The 26,367-nt window shown below is 35.4% G+C and overlaps 1 protein-coding gene across 21 annotated transcripts in view; it reads left to right on the top strand.

Moving 5' to 3' along the window:
- Positions 1-26,367, top strand: part of Cntln (centlein) — a 254,984-nt gene that overhangs the window by 138,656 nt on the left and 89,961 nt on the right. For 13 of the 21 annotated variants that reach the window (XM_087904885.1, XM_085686219.2, XM_085686216.2 and 10 more), the window contains 2 exons: positions 324-446; positions 25,135-25,235. In XM_087904885.1, the coding sequence (XP_087761011.1) occupies positions 324-446; positions 25,135-25,235 (224 nt within the window). The remainder of the gene's footprint in view (positions 1-323; positions 447-25,134; positions 25,236-26,367) is intronic. The other 8 variants (XM_085686221.2, XM_085686220.2, XM_085686218.2 and 5 more) reach the window with 1 other exon arrangement.

Raw genomic sequence — 26,367 nt, 5'->3', positions numbered from 1 at the left:
CATGTCTTTTTTTGTAGGCTTGTAATCCTACAGTGTATGTTTTATTGCTATTATACTAGAATAAATGAGAGAAATAAACCCTTAGACATATTAATATCATATGTCTACTTAAAAGTTTGCTTTTCATGGTAACAATTTAACTTTAGGAAATTATGATATAGGACTTTAATTTTGACATGCTTAGGTATTAGGAAAATCATCCAAGAAATAGTAAAATTAAATTAGTAATTGAGATTTGGTCATTGCATAGTTCTGGATTTTAAGGAATGTATAAATAAACTTTATAGCACTTTGAATATGCTGTGAATTTTTCATTTTCAAAGCAGGGCTGAAACTAGAAAAATGAAGCGAGCACATCCTCAACAACTTCAACAAGAAGATTCTGATGCTGTGTGGAACGAACTGGCATATTTCAAAAGAGAAAACCGAGAGTTGATGGTTCAAAAGTAAGTTTCTTTGTAACAATAGAAAACTTCATAAATAATCTGAGAGTTTTCATGTTACTCTCAGTCTTATTACATAAGTCTATTTTAAAATTTGAAAATGAAATTATCTGAGATTAATAAACAATACTATATGTATGTATATATATTCATACATATAATTATGAAATAACAAGTTGCACATTTGTTAGCGCCAACAGAAGCTAAATAATATGATCTAGGGATTGTGTTAATTAATGTGGCTCTCATCTGTTGAGAGTGTCGCTCTTCATTAGCCTGTATTTTAGACACTGCCGTGCTTCATTTTTGGAATGAGGTGGAGAGGGGATAACCTAGCCAGCCATCCTTGTTTGATCTCCTAGATATATACGCAATGCAGAATGCCTGAGCTCTCTTGGTTCCCTGCCCTGTCCTGCTAATCCCAGCTGAGCTCATTATGGTGTAGCCTTGCTGCTACTCTTGGAGCCAGAGCTGTCCAAGCTAATTACTGGTAGCAGCAGAACTGCCTGTTAAGGGTCTGGTGTGGATCTGCTAACATGGTCCTTGGTAGTGACCTGCAAAAGACACGAGGGAATTGCCTTCTTTCTTGCCTTGCACTACCTGTCCTTTGGGTTTAGTGCTGATCCTCCACATAGGTCTTTTAGCTGCCCTAAGTATAAAACTTGATGAAGGATACTTGTATTTTAGAAAACATACAGTTTTCTTGCTTGATCTTATAATTCACAGACTATTATATTTATCTTAGCAAAGAAAGAATATTTTTCTGATTTGTTTTGAGATAAAAAGAGATATACTAATATAATTAGTCTCTTTTTTTACGTATTTTTTTTGTTTAGAGTGAATTTTAGACATGTGAATTGTAAAGATTTTTGAAAGTCCAGATACTGTTTAGCTTGCTATAATTAGCATCATGTGGCATATTGTAATTAACTGTCATTGATTATTATTAATTATAAGCTTAAAGCTTCTTTATTTATAATTTGTATAAATGTTGATCCTTTTCTATATAATGCTAAACTTTTGAGGAAATAACCATGTCAGATTTAAATATATATTCTTACTTCCCTCCTAACATATACTATTTTCTATTATAGCTGAATATTAAATGTCAATAACTAAGTCTTTTACCATGAAGTTTATTTTTCAGACTATATAAATTTCTGGCTCAAGCATTTCTGATGATTTTAAATAGCTTTATTGAAATATAATTCAGAAAAAAAAGAAAAAAAAAGAAAAAAATATAATTCAGAAACCATATAATTCTCCCATATTAAATATAATTCAAAGCACACTCAAACATTTTTATACTATCTATTAATGCAGCTTATTTTAGGACATCTTCATTGCCTCTACAAAAGCCTATACAACCAAACCTTCTATCTAATTTTCCAACCCTAGACAAGTACATACTAATCTATTTTCTCTCCTTTTAGATTTGCCTATTCTCAATTTTTTATATAATCTTTGTAACCACATTCTTTCACTAATATATTTGTAAAGCTTGTCCATACTGTAACATGTACCAGTATTTCCTTAATTTTGTATGAAATGAATTAAACAAGAGACCTCTAACTGGCTATTAGAGCCAACCTACTCGAGAAAACTCAGGTAGATATTAACTATAAGAGAGTTATAGTTATAGTATTTTGCTCATTAAAGAAATAAAAAAATGTAAAGAATCGGTTTAAAAATGTTTGGCAACTCAGAAGCCTAAGCCTTCACTCTGAGGTGTTACTACATCATGAACAGCTCTCTAGTGGAAGGCGGAGTCATTATTAAACCATCAAAAAATTTCTTGGCTGTCTATTTAAATTCATGAATGTAAATACCCACTTATGATATAGTTATTCTTAGGTAATACTTAAAGCAGTAAAAAGCAATGGAATAGTCTTCATAAAGAATGCTGAAGAAGCTAGGCATAATGGCTCTGGCATATCATCTGAGCACTTGGAAGACAAAGGAAGAGGTTCTCAGCAAGTTGGAGGCCAGCCTTGCCTATGTAGCCAGTTCTGGGCCAGCCAAGAATACACAGAAAAAATTCATCTCAAACAAAGAAACAAACAAAATTGAACTATTGTATGCTGTGCACTGCAATGATTTAATGTACATTAGAGCTTTATGCTCTGTATTTTGGAAAATAAGGACTTTTAACTCTTTTTTAGTTTTTGTTTCAAATATTTCTCTTTTTGAGTGATTATAAAAACTGCTATTTGAGTTGCTGACTTGATTCATTAAAAAAAGTCATTAAATAGAATTTGGCTTGAGATTAGGACAAAACTTAATTACCTACATGTTCCAAAACTTATTTCTGGCCTTTCATGCTAAGCTATATTCTCAGCAGTGACTATTATAAGTCAAATATCAGTCAACTCTGAAGACTGTTGAAGCTGTTCTGTCTCGCAGTATCAAACATCCATCGAGTGTTTATGGAAGAATATTTGCCATTATGCCGTCGGAGTACTCTGGTCACAGACCCTTGGCCAGGCTTCTAGCTTGACCTGGGTTCCCAGAACCCAAACCAGACTTTCAGGCTCTCTGGGGCAGATGCCTTTGTCCTCTGAGCATCTCCCCAGCTCCAGACCAGACTGCTGTTGTTTTCTTACGTGCTTATTTTCTTTGTTCTTATCTTGCTTCTGGAAGGTGGCGGGGATGCTGCAAAGGTGAAGGGCAGATTCGGAGAACTGGGAGATGAGTGGAGTTGTGCTCCATGATGTGAAATACCCACCAATAAAGAAATTATGTTTTTTAAATGTAATCTGATTTTCTTTTTGTACCATGACATTGATGTTATATCTAACCATTATTTTTCCTCACATTATTTATTTGTCATTATTTTTATATAAGCATTTTATTCCATGTTTTAAAATGTTTTGTTTTATATTTGTATCCTTGTCCCATTTAGAGCTATCCTTTGTGTAAGTTATGTATTATAGGCAAAAGTATGTTTTGCTGAAAATGTATGTCCAATTTTACCAGTGTCATTTTTCAAAAGGATATTTTTCTCAATAAATAGCCATTTAACTGTTAAGTATCAACTCATACTATTTTTTGTACCTAAATATAAGACCCTTTTATTCCATTCATCTCAATACCTGAATTTTAGACAGACTGTACTGTTGTGATAGTTGATGCTTCTCACAGCACGTTAAACTTCAGAATTGTTATGACCCTTCTAAGCACTTTGCTCTGCTATATAGGTTTTTAAGTGAAAAAAAAAAGACTTTGAAAACACAAATTCTGTAGTAAGAAACTCATATAGGAACTTTGATTGGAACGGAACTACAGCTCAGAGCTGTTTGGGGAAGAGTAAAAACATTAACTGTATTAAGCCTTCATTTTCAAAAAAGGAACATGTCAATGAATTATTTGGGCTTTTGATTTTATTAGTTTTAGATATTGTAGCTTACATGCTTTGTATGTCACATGTATTTGTTAGCTGCTGTGGGAAGCTAATTGTTAGGGAGATGATGAGGCCCAGGCTAGCCTTGGCTCCAGAATGAGACACAGTTACACACAAACAAAAAAAAAAAGAAAATCCTTGTTAGATATGGAACAAAACATTTAAGTTTTAGTACTATCATAAATACTGTTATGATCCTTATTTTGATTACTGATTATAGATTGTTAAGTGTCTAGAAGTAAGTTATGCCTTTATGTTAGAGATAAGTCTGTCATAGGATTTATTTTTTACTTGCTTTGTCTTTTAATTTTTTTATAGTTTTATATTTTGAATTTGCAGGATTTTTGAGAAATCTTTGCCATTTCTCAAATGTAGACCATGTCCCAGTGGTCCGTGACGAGAATGGCGCTGTTTGAGTGATTTCTCTCCTCCAGATAATGCCTCATTTTTGCCTGCTGTCAATAATATCTCATTTTACTTTATTTTTCAGAAGCTTGATACTAAGATGTCTTGACATGGATTTCTTTGGATATAGTTTGTTTTGGACTCTCTTGGTCTTTTAAAACACTGGGATATATGTGCCAAATTTCAAAGTTTTGAGCCATTATCTCTGTAAATATTTTTCATCCCACCGTTAGGATTCTAGTGACAAATAGACTTTTGCCATTGATCCCGAGACACTGTTCAACTGGCTTTCACCCTGCTTTTTGTCTGTATAGATTAGCTCATTTCTAGTGTTGTTTCTTCAAGCCAAAATTTTCCTTTCTCTCCTCTTTCATCTCTTATACTATATCCAGGCAATACATTTTTAAATTGCAATTTTTAGGTATAAAATATCTATTTGGTTATTCTTTATGTAACCTATTTATTAACTGAAGCTCTATTTTATTTATTATAAAAATCTTTACTATAGTTTCCTGGAGAATTTTAGTTTTGACTGCTTTAAAATCTTTTTCAGGTTATTCTGACATAAGTATTATTGCTGGTTTGAGTGAGAAAAGTCCTTCACAGTGTAGGACATTTGAGCACTTGGTTCTCAGTTGGCGGCACTGTCTGATTAAGTTATGTGGTATGACCTTGCCAGAAGGAATATGTCACTGGATATTGACTTTGAGATAAAAAGCCAAGGGTCAATTTCAATTCCTAATATTCTCTCTCTCTCTCTCTCTCTCTCTCTCTCTCTCTCTCTCTCTCTCTCATTTGTACTGTACTCCCAGTGTGTGTGTGTGTGTGTGTGTGTGTGTGTGTGTGTGTGTGTACTCCCAGCTACAGAAATGAGTTCTAAACCTTCTCATGTCTGCTACTTACTGCAGTGTCCCACCATGATGGACTCTTACCTTCTGGAACTGTAAGCCCAAATAAGCTCTTCTTGAAGCTGCATTGGTCATCTTATTTTATCACAGCAATGGAAAGGTTACTAATAAAGAAGTTCTGTCAGAGAGAGGGTTGCTCCCATGAAGAACCTTGTCATGTTGTTTTGGAAGAACCTCATTCTTTTGGAATGACTTTTGGAACTTTGGACTGAAAGAATAATTACATCTCCGATATATAGCATCATGGCATAAGCAAATATGGATCATTTCACCTCTTTCCCTATTTATATCCCTCTCATTTCCTTTTCTTGTCTTATTTCTCCAGCTAGTTTTTCAAGCACAATGTTGACAAGAAATGTAATTCTTTCAAGATTTTCTTCATTTAGGATGTTGCTGACTGTGCGTTTCTCATGTATAGTTTTTATTATGTTAAAATAGGTTTCCTCTAGCCATATATTCTCTAGGACTTACAGTATAGAACATATTATATTTTTTAAATAATTTTCTTCATCTATTAAGATGATCCAAGTGATTTATTTTTGTCTTTAAGTTCATTTATGTGACTTCTTACTTTCGTTGACTTGCATATGTTGAACTGTCCCTCCATTTCAGGGACAATGGAAACTTGGTCATAGGGTATAATCATTTTGTTGTATGTCTGTCTTCTGTTTGCAGTTATCTAATTGAGCATTTTGAGTCTATGTTCATCAAGAATATTGACCTATAGTTTTCTTTTCTATCGTGTCTTTACCTGGTTTTGATATTTAATTGATCTCTCAAGGTCTGTGAAGAATTTTGTTGGGATTTGGATGGGGATTGCATTGAATCTATAGATGGCTTTTGGTAGAATTGCCATTTTTACTATGTTGATCCTCCCAATCCAAGAGCATGGGAGATCCTTCCATTTTCTGGTATCCTCTTCAATTTCTTTCTTCAAAGACTTAAAGTTATTGTAAAATAGATCTTTCACTTCCTTGGTTAGAGTTACCCCCAAGATACTTTATGCTATTTGTGGCTATCATGAAAGGTGATGTTTCTCTGATTTCCCTCTCTGTATCTTTGTTCTTTGTGTATAGGAGGGCTACTGATTTTCTTTGGAGTTGATCTTGTATCCTGCCACATTACTAAAGGTGTTTATCAGCTGTAGGAGAGTTCTTTTGGGGTCGCGTATGTACACTATCATCTGAAAATAAAGTTTGACTTCTTCCTTTCCAATTCGAATCCCCTTATCTCCTTATGCTGTCTTATTGCTATTGTTAGAACTTTGAGCACTATATTGAAGAGGTATGGAGAGAGTGGACAGCCTTGTCTTGTTCCTGATTTTAGTGGGATGGCTTTGAGTTTCTCTCCATTTAATTTAATGTTAGCTGTTGGCTTGTTGTATATTGCTTTTATTATATTTAGAAATGAACCTTGTATCCCTAATCTCTCCAAGACCTTTATCAAAAAGGGGTGTTGAATTTTGTCAAATGGTTTTTCAGCATCTAATGAAAAGATCATGTGTTTTTTTCCCTTCAGTTTATTTATTTGATGGATTACATTGATAGATTTTTGTATGTTGAACCAGCCCTGCCTCTCTGGGATGAAGTCCACTTGGTCATAATGGATAATTTTTTGTATGTGTTCTTGGATTCGGTTTGCCAGTATTTTATTGAGAATTTTTGCATCGATGTTCATGAGTGAGATTGGTCTGTAATTCTCTTTCTTGGTTAAGTCTTTGTGTGACTTTGGTATCAGGGTGACTGTGGCTTCATAAAAGGAGTTTGGCAATGACTCTTCTGTTTCTATTTTGTGAAACACATTAAGGAGTATTGGAAGTTCTGGTGGAATTCTGCATTGAAACTCTCTGGTCCAGGGCTTGCTTTTTTTTTTCTTTTTTTTTTTTTTTTTTTTTTTTTGTAGGGAGGTTTCTGATGACAGCTTTCATTTTCTCGCAACTTACAGGTCTATTTAAACTGCTCACCTGGTCTTGACTTAATTTTGGTATATGGTATCTATCTTTAAAAGTGTCCATTTCTTTCACGTTTTCCAATTTTGTGGCATACAGGTTTTTGTAGTAAGATCTAATGATTCTCTGAATTTCCTCTGTGTCTGTGGTTATGTCTCCCTTTTCATTTCTGATCTTGTTAATTTACATGTTCTCTCTCTGCCGTTTCATTAGTTTGGATAGGGGTTTGACAATCTTGTTGATTTTCTCCAGGAACCAGCTTTTTGTTTCATTGATTCTTTGGATTGTTTTCTGTGTTTCTATTTTGTTGATTTCAGCCCTCAGTTTGATTATTTCCAGTCTTCTACTTCTCCTGGGTGAGTCTGCTTCTTTTTTTTCTAGAGCTTTCAGGTGTGCTGTTTAATTGATACTGGCTTCATAGAAGGAATTTGGGAGTATTTCTTCTGGTTTTATTCTTTTGAAACCTTAAGAAGGATTGGTTCTGCTCTGTAGAATTCTGATGCGAATACATTGAGCCCTGGGCACATTTTAGCTAGATAGCATTTAATTACTATTTGTCTTACAGTGTGGAGAACTGTTTTAGAGTTTCTATTCCTGTGATAAAACACCATGACCAAGAGCATCAATCACTAATTAAGAAAATGTCCTACAGCCCAATCTTATGGAGGCTTTTCATTAATTGGGGTTCTTTTCTTTCTTATAACTTTGGCTTGTGTCAAGTTGACATAAAACTAGACAATGTATGACCTGTACCAGGCTTTTGCTTTTAGTACCACTAACCAGATCCCAAATCATAGCACGGAGGTTTATTATTAGTTATGTCAGTCTAGCTTAGGCTAGTTTCTGGCTGGTTCTTTAAACTTAAATTAACCTGTTTCTCTTTATCTATCTTTTGTCTCAGGGATTTTTACTTTTTGTTCCTTCTTTATATTTTACTTTCACTGCTTCTCAAGTCTGGCTGGCTGGTGCGTGCCTGGTTTCTTGTCTTGGGCATGTCCCTCTTTTTCTCCCTTGTCTTCTTCTTCCTCTCTTTCTTTTCAGCCTGTTTCTCCTCCTATTTATTCTCTCTTTCTGCCAGTCCCGCTCGTCCTTTCTCTGCCTTATCTTCTCCAACAAAACCACACCTTCTCTTAATTCCCAGACAGTTCCACCAACTGGGGACCATGTATTCAAAAGTATAAGTCTATAGGGGTCATTCTCAGTCAAACAACCACACTTTTTAATCATCTCTTTTTTAATTGGTTTGATTAGGTTTCTGACCTCTTCCTAGTTTAGTTTTATAATTTGGATGAATCTATAAATTCTTTCATTTCTTTTTTGTTTTTCAGCTTAATGGAGTGTGGGTTTTAAAAATATTCCCTTAAATATTCAGATTTATTTATTTATTTATTTTGGTGTTTCCCTATTCATTTCTGGTTCTATTAGTTTGGGTTTTTGCTTACTTGAAGTTGGTTAGTTGGGATAATGTTTTTTTTACTCCTGTTTATTTTCTTAAAGAACCAGCTGTTAGATTTATTGGTTCTTTATGCTCCTTCCTTCATTCCTCCTTTTCTTCCTATTTCATTAATTTCTATACTTATTTTTTTATTTCTTGCCTTTTTCTGGATTTGGATTTGGTTTGTTCCAAAGTTTTGAGTTGAGTTGCTATGAAGTCAGTTATTTGTGCTCTTTCTGACTTTTTAATGAAGAAACTTTGAGCTATAAATTTCCCTCATAGGACAGCTTTTAGTATGTCCTAGAGGTTTATTGTATTGTGTTTCCAATTTTATATAGTTCTAGAATTTTTTTAATTGTACAACACTTTACTAGGTTTTAGAATCAGACATATGGAGGTCCAATTTTCAGCTTCACAAGTACTAGATAATTTTTTTGACAATTTAATTTCTCTGAATTTACATCTCCTTCCTTTAAAACACTCGGTCACAGACGTTATTGTCACCCTTTTCTCACTTTTGGAATGAGGCTACAAATATTTACTGATTTGCCCAAGACCAGTCAATGAGGTTGACACTAGCTCTCTCATAGACCCTGCACCCTAAGCATTAGTTTGTACTTTGAAAATTACATCAAGTCCCAGGTAGAAATCTAAATGAAATGAAAAGAACAGACCTAGTTGAAAATAATTAGTAAATTTTAAACTAGGAAATTTTTTATTTCTTTCTTGGTTTCTTCTTTGATCCATTCACCATTCAGTAATACATTGTTTAATCTCCATAAGTTTGTGTTTTTATTATAAATTTGTTGGCTGTCAATTTTGTTTTATAGCATTGTGGCCAGATAATATACAAACAGTGATTTCAGACTTTCTGAATTTTTAAAGATTTGTTTCATGGCCTAGAATGTCGTCTGTTTCAGGAAAGTTTTCATGTGCTGTTGAGTCGAATGCTCTCTGGTTTTTGGGTGAGATGCTCTGTAGATATTTGTTAAGTCACTTTGAGATATGATAACTAATCATGATGTTTCTCTATTTATTACCTATTAATAGATTTATTTTTAGCTGTGTCTTTAAATCTAGTCATAGTTTTGTTTGTTTGTTTCTTTTTTACAAAGTTGGACACCCCAGAGTTTGGTGCATATCTACTTAGATTAGTAACACCTTCTTGGTTAACTGATGGTCTTTCTCCTTATTGCCTCTGGTTAGTATTATTGTTAATGTCTATTTTGTCATATATTAGGATAGCATCACCTGCTTACTTCCTGGTCCCATTTGATATTAGTACTTTTGTCTCTCCTTTTACTCTAAGATGTTGTCTTATCTTTAAAGCAAAAGCAGATGAAATTTGTTTCTTGACCATTTATTCAATCTATGTCTTTTGATTGGAGAATTGAGACCATTGATATTAAAATGTGTGTGTTAATGTTCATTGTATTGTTGATTTTTGGTGTTGTGTTCTCAGTGTTACTTCATATCTTAGTAATTATGGTTTTATATCACTGTTCAAAGTCTCTTTTCTGTGCTCATGCCTCTCTTTAGCATGAAATATTACTTTCTGTATTTTCTTTAGATTTGTCTTTTGGATATAAAATTTTTAAATCTGTTTATATTATGGATAGTTTCTTTCGTCCTTCATTTTGGGTGGATTGATTTGCTAGATATGTTGCTGGACTTGAAATGTATTGCTCTAGGCTCTTCTGACTTTCAAAGTTTCCATTGAGAAATCAGTTATTATGGGTTTTTCTTTATATGTAACTTGTTTTATGTTTTGTTGTTGTTTGTTTGTTTTCTCTTCTATCTTTCAATAAAATTTCTGTTTTATAAATGCTTAGTACTTTGATATGCTTTAGGGATTTTCTTTTCTGATCTTGTCTATTTAGTGCTCTGTGTGCTTCTTTTATCTAGATGGATGTGTCTGTTCTTACTTTGGGCAAGTTTTTTCTATGATCTTGTGGAAGACTCCCATGTCATTGACTGGGGAGTCTTCTCCCACATCTCTACATATAATCTGAAAGGTTTTGTTTTGATTTTAGAGTATCCCACATTTCCTCTATGTTGCTTTCCTGTGGATTTATTTTTTTTAAATATTTCTTGCTTATTGGGTGTAGATCCGCTACTTTCTCTTCAAACTTAAGTTTCCTACTTAAGTCTTTTTTTTTCAAATTTTTCTAGTTGAATTTTTCAGTTTTCAATTCTGTCTTCTTTTCAGCTTTATTGAACCTACTACCATTTCTTCCCATCTATTAAAATAAACTTTTAAACACTTCCATGTTAGGAATGGAGAGAGTGCTCCACAGCTGAGAGTGCATACAGTTCTTGCAGAAGACCTGAGTTCAGTTTCAGTCACCGGCCTATAACTCCATCTAGGGGACATCTGACTCTCTTCTGACATCTGTGGGCATTTGTATTCAGGGTACCACTATAATACACATAATTAGAAGCAAAACTGTTAAATACACACACATACACCTTATTCCTTTTCTATTTTTTTTGCCAGTACTGCCAGGTGACTTGTAAAATATAATTCAGGAGACATGGAGTGTATCTCAGTGGTAGAACAGATTTGAAGCCCTAGTTCTGAAATTGTTGGATTATTTAAGTTCTCACAGAATTTGCCTCCAACATGGAATGTTTTGTCTTGCTTTGAAGGAAATAGCTATCAAAGGTGTCAGTGCAGCCCGTGGTCAATGTTGGGGTCCTGCTGTATCATATCACTCTTTCTGACTTATTCCCAGGATTGCTGTAGCTACACCTCACAAATTTTGAAATATCATTTTTTAATTGTTTGTAAGTTCAAAATATTTTCTAACTCTTCTTGTATTTTTCTCTGAAATAACTATTTATGTTTGAAAGAAAAAATGCTTTATGATACTTGTTTAAAGTATAATATGGAAGAATTGATTTAACACAATTGCTATAAATATACCTAAGATTTTGCAGTGGAAAAGAAAGATTGGTTTTAGCCTCATTTGTAGGCTGGGAAGGTGAGAATTAGCACGTAAGGGCAGAGTGGGATCACTGGGTGGAGAATATTAACAGCAAACATCACAGATATGGGAGGGTAGCTAAACTGACATAGTGGATTCTGGCTAAAGACAGTTCCAGATGATGAAACATCACTTTGAGAATAGTGGAGGATGAGTGAGCAAGGGAGGGTGATAAGATGCTTGGGGCAGAGGGGGTCCTGCCAGACTGACTCAACAATGGTGTACATATAATACCAGATTTATAAAATGCACAATGAGTCTATGAGAAAATTCAGGAGGTTGTCTGAAGTCCAGTCAAGCAGATAATCATTGTCAGATATAGGTTCTTTAAGTTTACTTGAGGATTTTCCAAATAACCCTCTGATATTGCTTTCCCACCTCATTGTGCTGAGGTCATAGAAAAGGATTTGCTTTATTTTCATATTTTGAAGGCTTACAGGTATGTGAAAATGTGTTGAAAACTCAGCACATGATTTGCGAGTACAGGTATTAACAGCAGTTTGTGTTCATGTGTATATAGGCACACATCTATAAAAGAGTGTGAATAAGCATGTGTGCACCTGAATGTGTATGTACACATGTATGTGGATGTTAAAGGTCAACTTCAGTAGCCTTCCTCAGGAGCCATCTCTCCCTCTGCCCTCACTTTCTATTTTTCTTTTCTCTCTCTCTCTCTCTCTCTCTCTCTCTCTCTCTCTCTCTCTCTCTCTCTCTCTCTTTCATAAAAGAAAATACTTAATCAGGCTTATAGTTCCAAAGACATTGACTCTATGATGGCTGAGCAAAGTGATGGCAGCAAGAACAGCGAAGAGTTCATATCTCAGACCACAAATGGAAGGCAGATGGCACACTAAGAATGGAATGAGTCTTTTGAAACCTTAATCCTGCTCCCAGTGACACTCCTTTAGCAAGGACATACTTCCTAATGCTTCCTAAGCAGTTCTACCAACTAAGGACAAGTATTCAAATATATTAGCTGATGGTGGCCATTCTCTTTCAAAGCTCCACAGGCCATTTCATCCTGTTAGGCTCTAGGATCATGGATCCAGTGTGATTTTGTTTAGGCTCCTTGGCTACTTTGTCTTTTGTTATTTTTCTATTAAAACTTCTCCACTCTTACATTGGGACCTACATCTCCTTTTTATGTCTAGTGGTGTTTTGTTTTATAAATTAGGTGCTTTTCCAATACTTGACATATAAATTTCCAACTCATTCTGATGTTTTTCAAATAGCTTTGAATATGTTTTGCTTGTTTACCTTGTAAATTGGATGGGTACTGTATTAATAGTAGTTTTCCTTATTCCTTATTGGCCTATCACTTTTTCTATTGAGGTGTACTCATGTTTTTTAAAAAAAAGAAAAGAAAAGAAAGAGGTTTATGTTATTTAAATACAATACATAATTCTTTAAATATTTAAATAATGCAATATTATTTAAATACAATTAGTATATTCATTCCTAATACATTGTTTTTCCAAAGGCAATAATCAGGATAATTAATTGGCTTAGGCCATTTTCACTTATGATAACAGAACAAAAACATGATTCCTTTAAATTGACAAAGAATGCTTGCCTGTGCTGGATTCTTTCTATTATTTCATGTGACATCTCTGGCAGTGAGATGAGCAGACAGTAGAGGGCAGTTACGCTCCTACCACTCAGGTCCAGGCTTACTTATTAGACATGAACAGAAACCCCAGGCTGTCCCCTTGTCCTAGGTTCACATCTGAGTTTGTTATATATCACTTTAGCAGCATGAATAAGGAAATGAACACAGATTGTAGCATAGGCAGGGCAGCCACTGGATGCTACCAACAGTGAAAAAAGTGAACTTTGGTTCTATATTTAAATGTTGATGAGCTATTTTTCTTTTATATTTATCTATTTTACATCCTGACTCTAGTTTCCCCTCCCTCCTCTTCTCCCAGTCTATCCCCCCAGAACTCCTCTGCCCCCCATCATTCACTCATCTTCTGTTTCTATTCAGTAAAGGGCAGGCATCCCATGGATATTAACAAAACATGGCATATCAAGTTGCAGTATGACTAGCCGTATTCCCTTGTATTAAAGTTAGGCAAGGAAACCCATTATGAGGAATAGGGTCCCAAAGTCAAGCAAAAGACTTAGAGACAGCCTGTGCTCCCACTGTTAGGAGTCCCACAGGAAGACTAAGCTACACAACTGTCACATAAATGTAGAAGGCCTAGGTCAGTCCCATGCAGGCTCCCTGGTTGTTGGTTTCAGTCTCTGTGAGCTCCTATGAGCTCAGGTTAGTTGATTCTATGGGTTTTCTTATGATGTTCTTGACCCCTCTGACTCCTACAATCCTTCCTTTCCTTCTTCAGCATGATTTTTTGATCTCAGTCTAATGTTTGACACTGGACCTCTGCATCTGTTTCCATCAGTTGCTGAATGAAGCCTCTCTGATAACAATTGGGCTAGTCATCACCTTGTGAGTATAGCCAGTTGAGGCTATGTATCCCCTATTGTTAGGAGTTTTAGCTGGGGTTATCCTTGTAGATTCCTGGGAGTTTCCCTATACCAGGTTTCTACCCAACCCCAAAATGTCCCCCGTTCTGGTCATCCATTCCAATACTCTTCTTCCCTAGCTCCAACCCCCTACTTAATCCCTCATATTTGCATCCCCACCTGCACTCAGTCCACCCACAAAATCCATGTATCTTCTTGGGCAGTCCTTGTTACCTCACCTTACTGTTGCTGTAGACCTTTACAGATAATATCCACTTATAAGTAAGTATATATCATGTTTGTCATTCTGTGTCTGGGTTGCCTCACCTAGGATGATTTTTTTCTAGTTTCATCCATTTACCACAATATTTCATGATGCCATTGTTTATAACAGCTGAGTAATACTCCATTGTGTAAACGTACATTTTCTTTATCCATTCTTTGGCTCAGTGTTGACAGAAGTTTCTATCCCACCCAGTTCTTCAGTTGTTCAGTCCCAAGGGAATCACACTGAGGTCTACACTAGTTATAAACTGATTGACCTAGTATCTCAGGCTTTTTATTTTCTAGCTATTACATCTTAATTTAACCCATTTCCATTAATATGTGCATCAGCATGAAGTCGTGCTTACCAGCAAACTTTCAGCAAGTCTGTCTCTGGCTGTGGCTCCATGGCTCCTCTCTAACTCTGCCTTCCTGCTCCCATGCTATAGGCCAAACCAGCTTCTTTATTTATAAACCAATAAAAGCAATACATAGACAGAAGGACCTCCCACACCATTTCCCTTTTTCTGTTTAAGCAAAACAGAAGGCATTAACTTTAACATACTAAAATTACATATAAGAAAACAATTATCAGACAAGAATTATAGTTACAATATTTATATCAACTTTATCTTTTATTATAACTAAGGAAAAGTATATATCTATTTTTCAACTCCATCAAAGACTCCAGAAGGATTTAATATTAAAATAAACAGGAAGTGCATTGCAAGAAACTTCCAAAATTCTAGAATTAACAGAGACATCTCACCACCTGGACAATCATCCAACGTTCTTCTGTAATGCTGATACATCCATCTTTAGACTACAGGCTCAGGATATCCACCAGACTTTTCCATGAACCAGGAAATTCCAAAGACAATTCTGCCTATACTGGCAGTTTATCTATCACATTTTTCTGTGTCCTACAGAATGTTTAGCAGACTCTTTTCATGAATCAGGAACCCCAAAGGATTGTCTCACCTTTAGGAAAAGTTTATCAGTCATTTTTCTGTGAATTCTCCATGTCCAGTTTATCAAGCAGTCTAGACAAGAGCAGTTTCTTGCCAAATGGTCAAACAACTCCATAACTTCAATGCCCATCATCCTCTTGAAGTAGCTTGTTGCTGCCAGGAGCAGACATGTCTCACTGTCATAAAAAGTCTTAAGTTTTTAAACATTTTAAATGCCATATTCTGAAGGCCTTTGAAAGATTTAAAGACTACCTAACAGAAAAATATCTCTATACATATAGAAAATCTAATATGACTATAAGCTTGACTATTACAGATGGTTATCTATTAACTTATATTTCTTAATTATGCATTGCATTTTTTAAATAAAGTACACAATCATAATACCTTAATCAAGAGCAGAAATATATCTATAACAAGATTGACCTTAAATTTATATCAATATACCAAGAGCTATACCAATGCAAATCTCTATAGTATTTCCCCCTTTTAGTGTAAAGAAGCACTTACAAACAATATTTGGGAATATGAACATAGTTTTGTCCAACTTCTTCCTCATGTTTATTGGGCAAAGTAAATTTTGGGGGTGTGCATTGTGACCTCTCAGGCAGGGGCTTGTGATCTATCAAACCATATTAGCCTGGGATGAATCCACAGGTTCATATCCTCAGTGGAAACAAAAGAAGAACCTCTTTTCCAAAGCAACATATCCTTAGACCAAAATTCTGAAGTCAAGGTACCTTTATAATATACATGCTGATTTCACTTAGCAATTCATACAATGAAATGTATTTCTGTACTTAGCTCCTTCAGAGTCAAAAAACTCAAAGAAAGCACAATAATATACATAATCCAGACTCTCTGTATATAGTCTATCTTTATGTGTTTATTTTTCTTACTCCTTTTAATATATGATCGTCTGTACTCTGTCTCTTTAAAGACTTTTTTAAGAATGATTTACTTCTTTTCCTACTCTCTATACTCCTTTTCTTCTCTCTCCCAAGCTTTTCTACATTTATCTAGCACTGTGACCCATTTAGAAGTCTTATATGTCTGAATCTATTTTTATTGTTTATCTGTAAGTCTTCTCTGACCATGATGGCTTCTTAGAACGCTAAGCGCTTCTTAAAAGCTTTAGCTGCATCGTTGCTAGGGGAAAAATGGCTTTTCCTGCTTGCCCCACCTAGTCCAGCACAGGGGCACCACTCGCTGTCTCTGAGAGCCATGCATATCTTCACTTCTAGGCACACAGCTGGTCCAAGTTGCTGCAGTATGCTGCTCACAAACCCCATCCAAATATTCGGTCTCTTAGATGAGCTGGAGGTCGTGCTGGCAGCATGGCCCAGAAAGCCAGCATTTCAAAATGGAAATTTTCTTTCCTTTTAGCACTGAATCAGGAAAATCTCTCTTAAAGAAGCTGTGACACACCACAAACAAATGGTAGACAAAATGCTGTCTACCAAGAAGCCATGCTTAACTCTGTTCTTTTGTGTCTAAAATTACTTTTTAAGCTTTCTCAGGTTTTAAGTAGATTTTAGTTAGCCACATAGGCACAAATTTGTTAAAGAGGAGGCCACTTTTTTGTTTCTGGCTGTTCAGCCCTGAAATAATCACACAGAGGTCTACATTAGTTATAAACTGCTTGACCCATTAACTCAAGCTTCTTATTAATTAATTCTTATAACTTACATTACCCCATAATTCTTGTCTATGTTTACCATGTGGCTTGGTGCTTTTTTTGGCGAGGCATTCACATAGTGCTTCCTCTGTGACTGGGTCACAACTGCAGAATATGCTTCTCTCTTCCCAGAATTCTTGTTGCCCTGCCTCTACTTCTTGCCTGCCTACTGGCCAATCATCATTTTATTAAAAATAATACAAGTAACAGGATGAAAGACTATTGTCCCACAGCAGTTCAGGGATATCTAGGATGTTTCTAGGTTCTGACTATTATGAATAAAGCTGCTATGAACATAGTTGAACAAATGTCCTTGAGATATAATGTAGTGTCCCTTTGGTATGTACCCAACAGTGGTATAGCTGGGTCTTGAAGTAGATTGAGTCTCAATTTTCTGAGAAAATATCTTATTGACTTTCAAAGTGGCTCTACAAGTTTGCACGCCCACTAGTAATAGAAGAGTCTTCCTCTTGCTCTACATCTCCAGCATGAGCTGTTACTTGTGGTTTTGATCTTAATTATTCTGACAGGTGTAAGATGGAATCACAGAATAGTTTTGATTTGCATTTCCCTGATGACTAAGGATGTTGAACATTTCTTTAAATGTTTCTCAGCCATTTGAGATTCTTATGTTGAGATTTCTCTCTTTAGATATGTACCCCATTATTAATTAGATTTTTTTCCTGTTTAGTTTCTTGAGTTCATTATGTATTTTGGAACTCAGCCTTCTGTCAGGTGTGGGGTTAGTGAAGCTCTTATCCCATCTGTACACTACTGTTTTGTCCTATTGGCAGTGTCCTTTGCCTTACAGAAGCATTTCAGTTTCATGGGGTCCCATTTATTAATTGTTAATCATAGCATCTGTGCTATCAGTGTTCTTTTTTGGAAGTAGTCTCCTGAGCCCAGTGTTCAAGGCTAGTTCTTACTTTCTAATCCAATCAAGTTTAGTGTATCTGGATTTAGGTTGAGGTCTTTGATTCCCTTGGACTTGGATTTTGTACAGGGTGATAGACATTCTTTTACATGCAGACATACAGTTAGACAAGCACCATTTGTTAAAGATTCCCCCTTTTTCCATTGTTCAATTTTAGGTGTGTGAATTTATATCTGGGTCTTCAGTTTGATTCCATTTATCTATCTGTCTGTTTTTATGCCAATACCATGCTTTTCAAAAATTACTTTAGCTCTGTATTAGAGTTTGAATTCAGGGATATTAATACCTCTAGAGGTTCTTCTATTGTACAGGATTGTTTTAACTATTCTGCATTTTTTAATTTTCCATCTGAAATTGACTATTGTTCTTTCAGAGTCTATAAGGAATTGTGTTTGGATTTTAATGGTGATTACACTGAATCTGTAGATTGTTTTTGGTAAAATGACCATTTTTCCTGTCAGTCCTGCCTATTCAAAAGTGTGGAGGATCTTTCCATTTTCTGATATCTTCTCCAATTTCTTTCTTCAAATGCTTGAAGTTTTTGTACTAAGGGTCTTTCACTTGCTTGGTTAGAGTTACACCAGGATATTGTATGTTATTTGTGGATATTTAGAAAGATGTTGTTTCCCTGATTTCGTTTTCTGCTCATTTATAGTTTGTATATAGGAGGACTACTGATTTTTTTGAGTTATTCTTGTATGCAGCCACTTTGCCGAGTGTGTTTATCAGTTGTAGGAGTTCCTTGGTAGAATTTCTGGGGTCACTGATATATACTCTAATATCATCTGTAAATAATGATACTTTGACTTCATTCTTTCTAGTTTGTATCCCCCTTGTTCTCCTTTATTTGATGTATTGTTCTAGCTATAACTTCAAACACCATATTGAATAGATATGGAGAGAGTGGACAGCCTGTCTTATTTCTGATTTTAGTGAAATTGCTTTGAGTTTCTTTCCATTTAATTTGATGTTGGCAATTGGCTTCTGTATATTGTTTTTATTAATATTAGGTATGCTCCTTGTATCCCTATCTTTCTTAGATTTTTGTCATAAGGGAGATTGGATTTTATCAAAGACTTTTTCAACATAAATGAGATGATCACATGTATTTTTTTCCTTCAGTATGTTTACATTTTGGATTTCATGACAGATTTTCATATTTTGAACCATCCCTGCCTTTCTGGGATGAAGCCTACTTGATCATGGTGGATGATCTTTTTGATGTGTTCTTTGATTTGGCTTGCCAATATGTTATTGAATATTTTTGAATCTATGTTCAGGAGGGAAATTGGTCTGTAATCTCTTTCTTTGTTGTGTCTTTATATGGTTTGGGTATCAGGGTAACTATAGCCTTATATAAATAATTTGGCAGTGTTACTTCTGTTTCTATTTTTTGGAATAAGTTGAGGAGTACTGGTTTTAGCTCTTCTTTGAAGTTCTTGTAGAATTCTGTTCTAAAACCATCTGATCCTGGCCTTTTTAAAAAAATTTCCTTTAGGGCTTTTAGGTATATTTAAATTGTTTATCTGATATTGATTAATTTTGGTAATTGGTATTTAATAGGAAATTTGTCTATTTCTTATAGATTTTTCAATTTTGTGTAGTATCGGTTTTTGAAGTATGACCTCAGGATTCTTTGGTTTTCCTCAATGTCTGTTGTTCTGTCTTCTTTTCATTTCTGATTTTATTAATTTGGATATGCTCTCTCTGTCTTGGTTAGGTTGGATGAAGGTTTGTCTATCTCATTGATTTTCTCAAAGAACCAACTCTTTGTTTCATTGGCTCTTTGTATTATTCTCTTTGTTTTTATTTTACCAATTTCAGCCCTCAGTTTGATAATCTTTTTCTGTCTACTCCTTTTGGGTGTGTTTACTTTTTTTGCTCTAGAGCTTTCAGGTGTGCAGTTAAGTCTATAGTATGAGATCTCTTCATTTCCTTATGCAGGCCCTTAGTGCTGTGAATGCTGTGAACGTTCCTCTTAGCACCACTTTCATTATGTCCCATAAGGTTTGGTGTGTTGTTTTCATTGAATCTAGGGAGTCTTTAGCCCTTTTCCTTACTTCTTCCTTGACCCAGTGGTAATTTAGTAGAGAGTTATTTGGTTTCCATGCTTCTGTAGGCTTTCTGTTGTTTCTCTTTTTATTGAAATTCAGCTTTAATTTGTGATGATCTGATAAGATACTGTAATGTCTTAGTTAGGGTTTTTATTCCTGTGAAGAGATACCATGACCATGGCAACTCTTATAACAGAAAACATTTAATTGTGGTGGCAACTTTCAATTTCAGAGGTTCAGTCCATTATCATCGTGGTGGACTTCATGTCATCATGCAGGCAGATACAGTACTGGAAGACTGAGAGTCCTATACCTTTCAGGCAACAGGAAGTAAACAAACAGACAGGGAAGTATCCTGAGCACAGCAAAACTCAAAGCCTACCCCCACAGTGACACACTTCCTCCTACAAGGCCATCCGCACTCCAACAAAGTCACATCTCCTAATAGTACCACTCGCTATGAGGGTCAGTTACATTTAAACTACCACAATGGGAGGTATTTCAATTTTCTTCTATCTGTTAAGACTTGCTTTCTGACCAAGTATGTGGTCAATTTTGGAGAATGTTTCATGAGGTGCTGAGAAGAAAGTATATTTATTTGTGTTGGGGTGAAATGTTCTATAGATATCTGTTAGGACCCTCTGAGTCATAACTTCTGTTAGCTCCAGTATTTCTGTTTAGTTTTTGTATAGATGATCAGTCTATTGGTAGAGTGGGATAGTAAAGTCCCACTCTTTATCTATACTTATCTATATCTAAAGTATAGATAATTCATACATTATCAGTGTATGAATGTCAATGTGTGATTTAAAGTTTAGTAGTTTTAGATTTTTCCTTTGATTAGTATGAAGTATCCTTCCCTATCTTTTGATTTATTTTGGTTAGAAATCTATTTTGTTAGATATTAGAATAGCTGGTCCATCTTACTTCTTATTCTAATTCTTTACTCTGTCTGGTAATATCTGTCCTTGATGTTGAAGTGTGTTTCTTGCATTCAGCAGATGGATTGATCTTGTTTTTGCATCTATTCTATTAGTCTGTGTCTTTTTATTGGGGAACTAAATCCTTTGATACTGAGAGATATCAATTACCAAAGATTGTTAACTCCTGTTATTTTGTTGTAGTTGTTAATTGTGGTAGTGCATGCATGTCAGGGGTGTTTTTCTTTTTTTGGTTATGCTGGAATAAGATTGTTTATTGCCTGTGTTTTGTGGATGTAATTAACTTCCATGGGTTGGAGGGGGTTTTTTTTTGCTATATTCTGTAGGAGTGGATTTTTTGATAGATATTGTTTAATTTTGACTTATCTTGAATATCTTGTTTTCTTCATCTATGGTGATTGAAACTGTTGCTGGGTACAGTAGTCTGGGCTGGAATCTGTGGTCTCTTATAGTCTGTAGCACATCTGTCCAGGCCTTTCTGGCTTTTAGAGTCTTCCACCGAGAAATTGGGTGTAATTTTAATAGGTCTGTCTTTACATGTTATTTGGCCCTTTTATCTTGCAGATTTTCATAATCTTTTTTTTGGCCTTTGTATGTTTAGTATTTTAACTATTATGTGGTGAAGGCTTTTTATTTTCTAGTCTAATCTATTTGGTGTTTTGAACTCTTCTTGTACCTTCTTTAGGTTATGAAATTTTTCTTCTACAATTTTTTAAAAAATATTTTCTGTGCCTTTGAGTTGGGAATTTTTTCTTTCATCTATTCTTACTATTTTTCGGTTTGGTCTTTTCATAGTGTCCCAAATTTCCTGGATGTTTTGTGTTAGGAATTTTTGAGATTTAACATTTTTCTTCACTGATATATATTTCTTCTACCTTGTCTCCAATGCTAGAGATTTTGTCTTCCGTATATCGTATTCTGGTGGCAATGCTTCCATCTGTAGTTCCTGTTTGCGTACCTTGATTTTCCATCTCCAGAATTCCTTTAGTTTGTGTTTTCTTTATTGTTTCTATTTTCTTTTTCAGGACTTGAAAAGTTTTATTCATTTTTATCAAATGTTTGTTTGTTTTTCTTGTTTTCTTGCCATTGTTTGAGAGAATTATTGATTTCCTATTTTTATTGTCTTTTCTTTAGTTTCTTCAAGTGATCTATTCATTTCCTCTTTAAGGACCTCTATCATCATCATAGAGTTGGTTTTAAGGTTATTTTCTTGTGCTTCAGCTATATTGAACTATCTAGGGCTTGATGTAATAGGATGACTGTATTTTGGTGGTGATAATATTGCCTTAATTATTGTTGATTGTGTTCTTACACTGATGTTTAGGCGTCTGGATTTGGAGCAATTATAGATGTAGGTGCTAATTTCTGAATTTGCTTTTGTTGGATGAGTGTTTTCTTCTTTGGTTTCTGTTTTCTCTCTGGTCTTCTGACTGCCGTGACCTCAGGTTGAGTAAAGTCCAACATGGTGTTTCTGTCTAAGTTGGGTGCTGAAGCTCTGGAAATGTGCATTGCCTCTGATCTGGATAGGAGTCTTTTGGGTCAGTGCGGTCCTGACTTCTGGTGGGGTAAGAGACTTTTGCCTGGTTATCAGGAAGTTGGCCTGGTCTTTGGGGCTCAGGATGCTGGTCTGGTCTCTGGTTTTCAAGGGGTTGGCCTGTCTTCTGATGGGGTAGAGAGCTTCTGCAGAGATGTAGGCCAGAACAGTGTGATGAAGAGAAGAGGGAGAACTGGAGTTATACTAAGCAAGCGCGGGTGGGTGGGCGGCAACTTAATTGCATTTCAGGATGCTGTCCTGGCTTCTGGTGGAAGAGGATACTTCAGCCAGAACAGTAAGCTGGGATACGGTAACGAGAGGAGGGGTCACATAGGTGCTTGGGGTTATGCTGGGTGGGCTCCGTCATGGAAAGGTTATTCATGCTCTTAATGGTGGTATTTATAGAATTCTTTCGCATCTGGATACATGATTCCCTGGAGCATCTTTTGTAATTCTGATCTAGTGGCCATCAGTTCCCTTGGTTTTTCCTTTTTCTGAAAGGTCCGTACTTCTCCTTTCACTGTGAAGCAAAACCTTGTTAGGTACAGCAATTTGGTTGCAATTATTTTCTTTTAGGACCAGAAATACATGACTCCATGTCCTCCTGGTATTTGTAGTTTCTTCTGAGAAATATACCATTAATATAATGTATTGCCTTTATGTTTTACCCTCTTGCAGATTGTCATGTGCCCTTCTTTGTCCTGTATTTTAACAACTTAATTATAATATGTTATGGTGATGGACATCTATGGTTGTGTGTATTTGAAGTTCTTGTTATACTAAGGTATCTATGCCTTCCCCAAAATTTGGAAAGTTTTATGTTATTATCCTTTTCATAGTGGCCCCAACATGTAGCTCTTCTTCCTCTGGGATGCCAATGATCTGAATATTTACATTTTAAGGGTGTCTCAAGTTTTTGTATTTCCTTTTCAAGCATTTTTTTATTTCTCTTTTGTTCTTTCTGACAGTAACAACTCAAAAGATCTGTCTTCAATTTCTCCATTTTTCTCTTCTGCTTGACCTGATCTGTTGCTGGCACTACAAAGTTTCCATCTGACCCTGAGAGCTTTTCATCCCCTCCCTGACTTCTTTCCTGCCTCTTTCAGATCCTGTGCAGCCTTCCTTATTTCAGTTAACTGTTGGTGTTTTCCTCATTTTATCCCTCAGATTTTGTGTTGAGAATAATCTTTTGTTGGGATTATCATTTTCTTGATAATATGTGATGACATTCTTGTGTGACTTTCTTTTGATAATGCCTTGGGATTCATCAGTCAGTTCTGAGTTTGACTTATAGCAGATTCTCTCATAATCTCCAAGGCTAATCTTCCACCATGTTTTTTTACTTGAATCACCATGACTTACTATAGAGACAGGCCTTTGGGCCATTGAGCCCCAGGGATCTTCATGTTGCTGCCTCCCCAGCACAAGGGTTACAAGCACACATCACTGTTCACAGCTTTTTACACTCCTTACATAGGTATGAGAAACAGAACTCAGATCCTCTTGATTGTACAGTAAACACTGTACAGACTATGATATATCCCTTGTCCTTGATACATAATATTTAAAAATGTAACTAGCATGAAAATTATTAGCTTTCATCTTGATATTTTCAAACATAAACTGTCTTTATTGATCCTGATTCCTTTCTCCTCTGCTATTCTTATCACTAAAATATCACAAAAATGATTTCTAGGCAACATACTGAAATTCTTCTCTGAAAACTCTTGGACCAGCTCCTGACATTTCAAATAATTATCAGCACCAATGTCTTCCATGCTCCTACTAGTATGTTCCATTAAACGGTGCTTAAAGCATTCTACTGCTTTCCTAACTCAAACTGGAAAGTCCATCTCACTCCAAACAGAAGCATGGTCAGGCCTATCACAGTAATACTCTACTCCTGGCACCAACTTCTGCCTTAGTTTTGGTTTTTATTGCTATGAAGATACACCATGACTACAGAAACTCTTCCAAAATAATATATATTTAATTGAGGCAGTTTTAGAGGTTCATAGCGAGGAACATAGCAGCATGCAGGCAGATACGGTTGCTGGCTACATCTTGCCCGGAAGGCAGCAGAAAATCTGCAGAGATACTGGGTAGTATCCTGAGCATAAGAAATCTCAAAGCCCATCCTTACAGTGACACACTTTCTCCAACAATTCCATATTCACTCCAACAAAGTCACCCCTCCTAATAGTGCCATTGCCTATGAGATTATGGGATTATGGGAGCCAATTACATTCAAACTACCACAGTCCAATTACCCTCTCTCCCTTCCTTGGCACTTTTCTCCCTCTTGTCTCTGTTCTAGAATTTTTGCCCTATACATACTTAGACCCCCTACACACACCCGATATACACATAGGAGTGCTTTAGCTGATTATGATGACATATGCCTATAATCCCAGCACACAAGAGGCCAAGGCAAAATTGTGAAGTTAAAGTCATCTGAGGCTATACACAGAGTCAGTCTTCCAACATACATATGTGTGCGCGCGCACACACACACACACACACACACACACACAGGTATGTTTATTGTAATGAAGTTCATTGAAGTTCATAGTACATAATTAAAGATACCCTCATAAAAATCTATTTGTATGCTGAAAAATGTAATTGAATACGTGTAATTACTATACTTTTGATTTTATCTTAATATTTTCTACTCTTCTATTGTCTTTGCTGATTAGTTTACTATAACCTTTCTTAACTTACACATTTTGTGTAATTATTAGTTATTTAAATTTTTCATAGGATGAATCTTCAAGATGAATTGGATGAGCTTAAAATACATATGTCTATTGATAAAACAACAATACAAGAATTGAATAGGTGCATGGCAGAGAAAAGAGAAGGTAAGTTTTTAATTAAAATAAATCTTTAGCATTATTAAATTTTCTAGTTTTTGTTTCAATTTAAGGATATTACTTAGTTTCTCCATTTTTCTATCATGTTATTTATTTATAACACAACTGAATTTTTGTGTTTCATGAGAAAATCAAATACAGTGAACTCCTAAATATCTCACTTCGAACAGGCTCACAATTTCTTACAACTTTTCCATGGGATTTGGGAGATGGCTGAGCTGCTAAAGCTGCTGCTGCACAGGCCTGGTGAGCTGAGCTCAACCCCAGAACCTTCGTCTAGGTGGGGGAGAACCCTGCCTCTAGGACCATGACCCTTCCAGCCTCTCTCTCTTCCTCTTAATATAAAATTGTGAAGTAATATTTGATAATTATAAAAAGAACAAAAAATTAACTATTTTTATTGTTAATTCATGAAGTTTTCATTATTAGACTTGCTTACAATTTTGTCCCTGATTTAACAATGATTCATTCATGTTTTCTTTTGCTATTATAAGATTTTGAAGTTACTTAATTCTCTCTAACTTTGTGGGACCACAATCCTAAACCTAGAGGGAAACTTTGTTCATTAAGAGTGTGACCACTGTGACCACTTGTCTCATGATAGGGGATGCACCATGTTACCAATATAAGGTTGTTCCTATGGTAAAAGTGAAGACAATTATATTTACTATGCAACTTGAGTATCTTAGTAGAAGAAGCAATTCGTGTTAATATAAGATTCCTCCAGCTCCTGCCACTCAGCTGCTGTCACGACACCTAGTGATTGTTTTCAATGAACTCTTTGTCTAGCTTTTTCTCAGTTGTTATTACCGACTCAGTCTTAAATATGTTGTTAGTGATTTACCAAAGCCAGATTTAACATTTCTACTTTATACGTTTAGTTTTCACCAAAATATGAGCTTACCCCTTCATTGGTTTCTGAGACATGTTTTTTTGTTTTCAGTTTTCTGCTCTTGCCAGGAACTTTTCTCTTTCTTTTACTGAAACATATTCCCACTTCTTTCTTAACAGTTGAGACCCTGAATAGTCTTATTGTTTTTTTCATAAAAGTAACTATATTGTTTTGAAAACAAAAACATACATAGATAAACATTCAAGCAATGAAAAAGAACCAAATTAA

The sequence above is a fragment of the Myodes glareolus genome, chromosome 3 (genome assembly GCF_982192425.1).
Source record: "Myodes glareolus chromosome 3, mMyoGla1.1, whole genome shotgun sequence".
In the NCBI taxonomy this organism is placed as follows: domain Eukaryota; kingdom Metazoa; phylum Chordata; class Mammalia; order Rodentia; family Cricetidae; genus Myodes; species Myodes glareolus.
The sequence above is the reverse complement of the archived record's forward strand: the minus strand, read 5'-3'. Positions and strand labels throughout refer to the sequence as shown.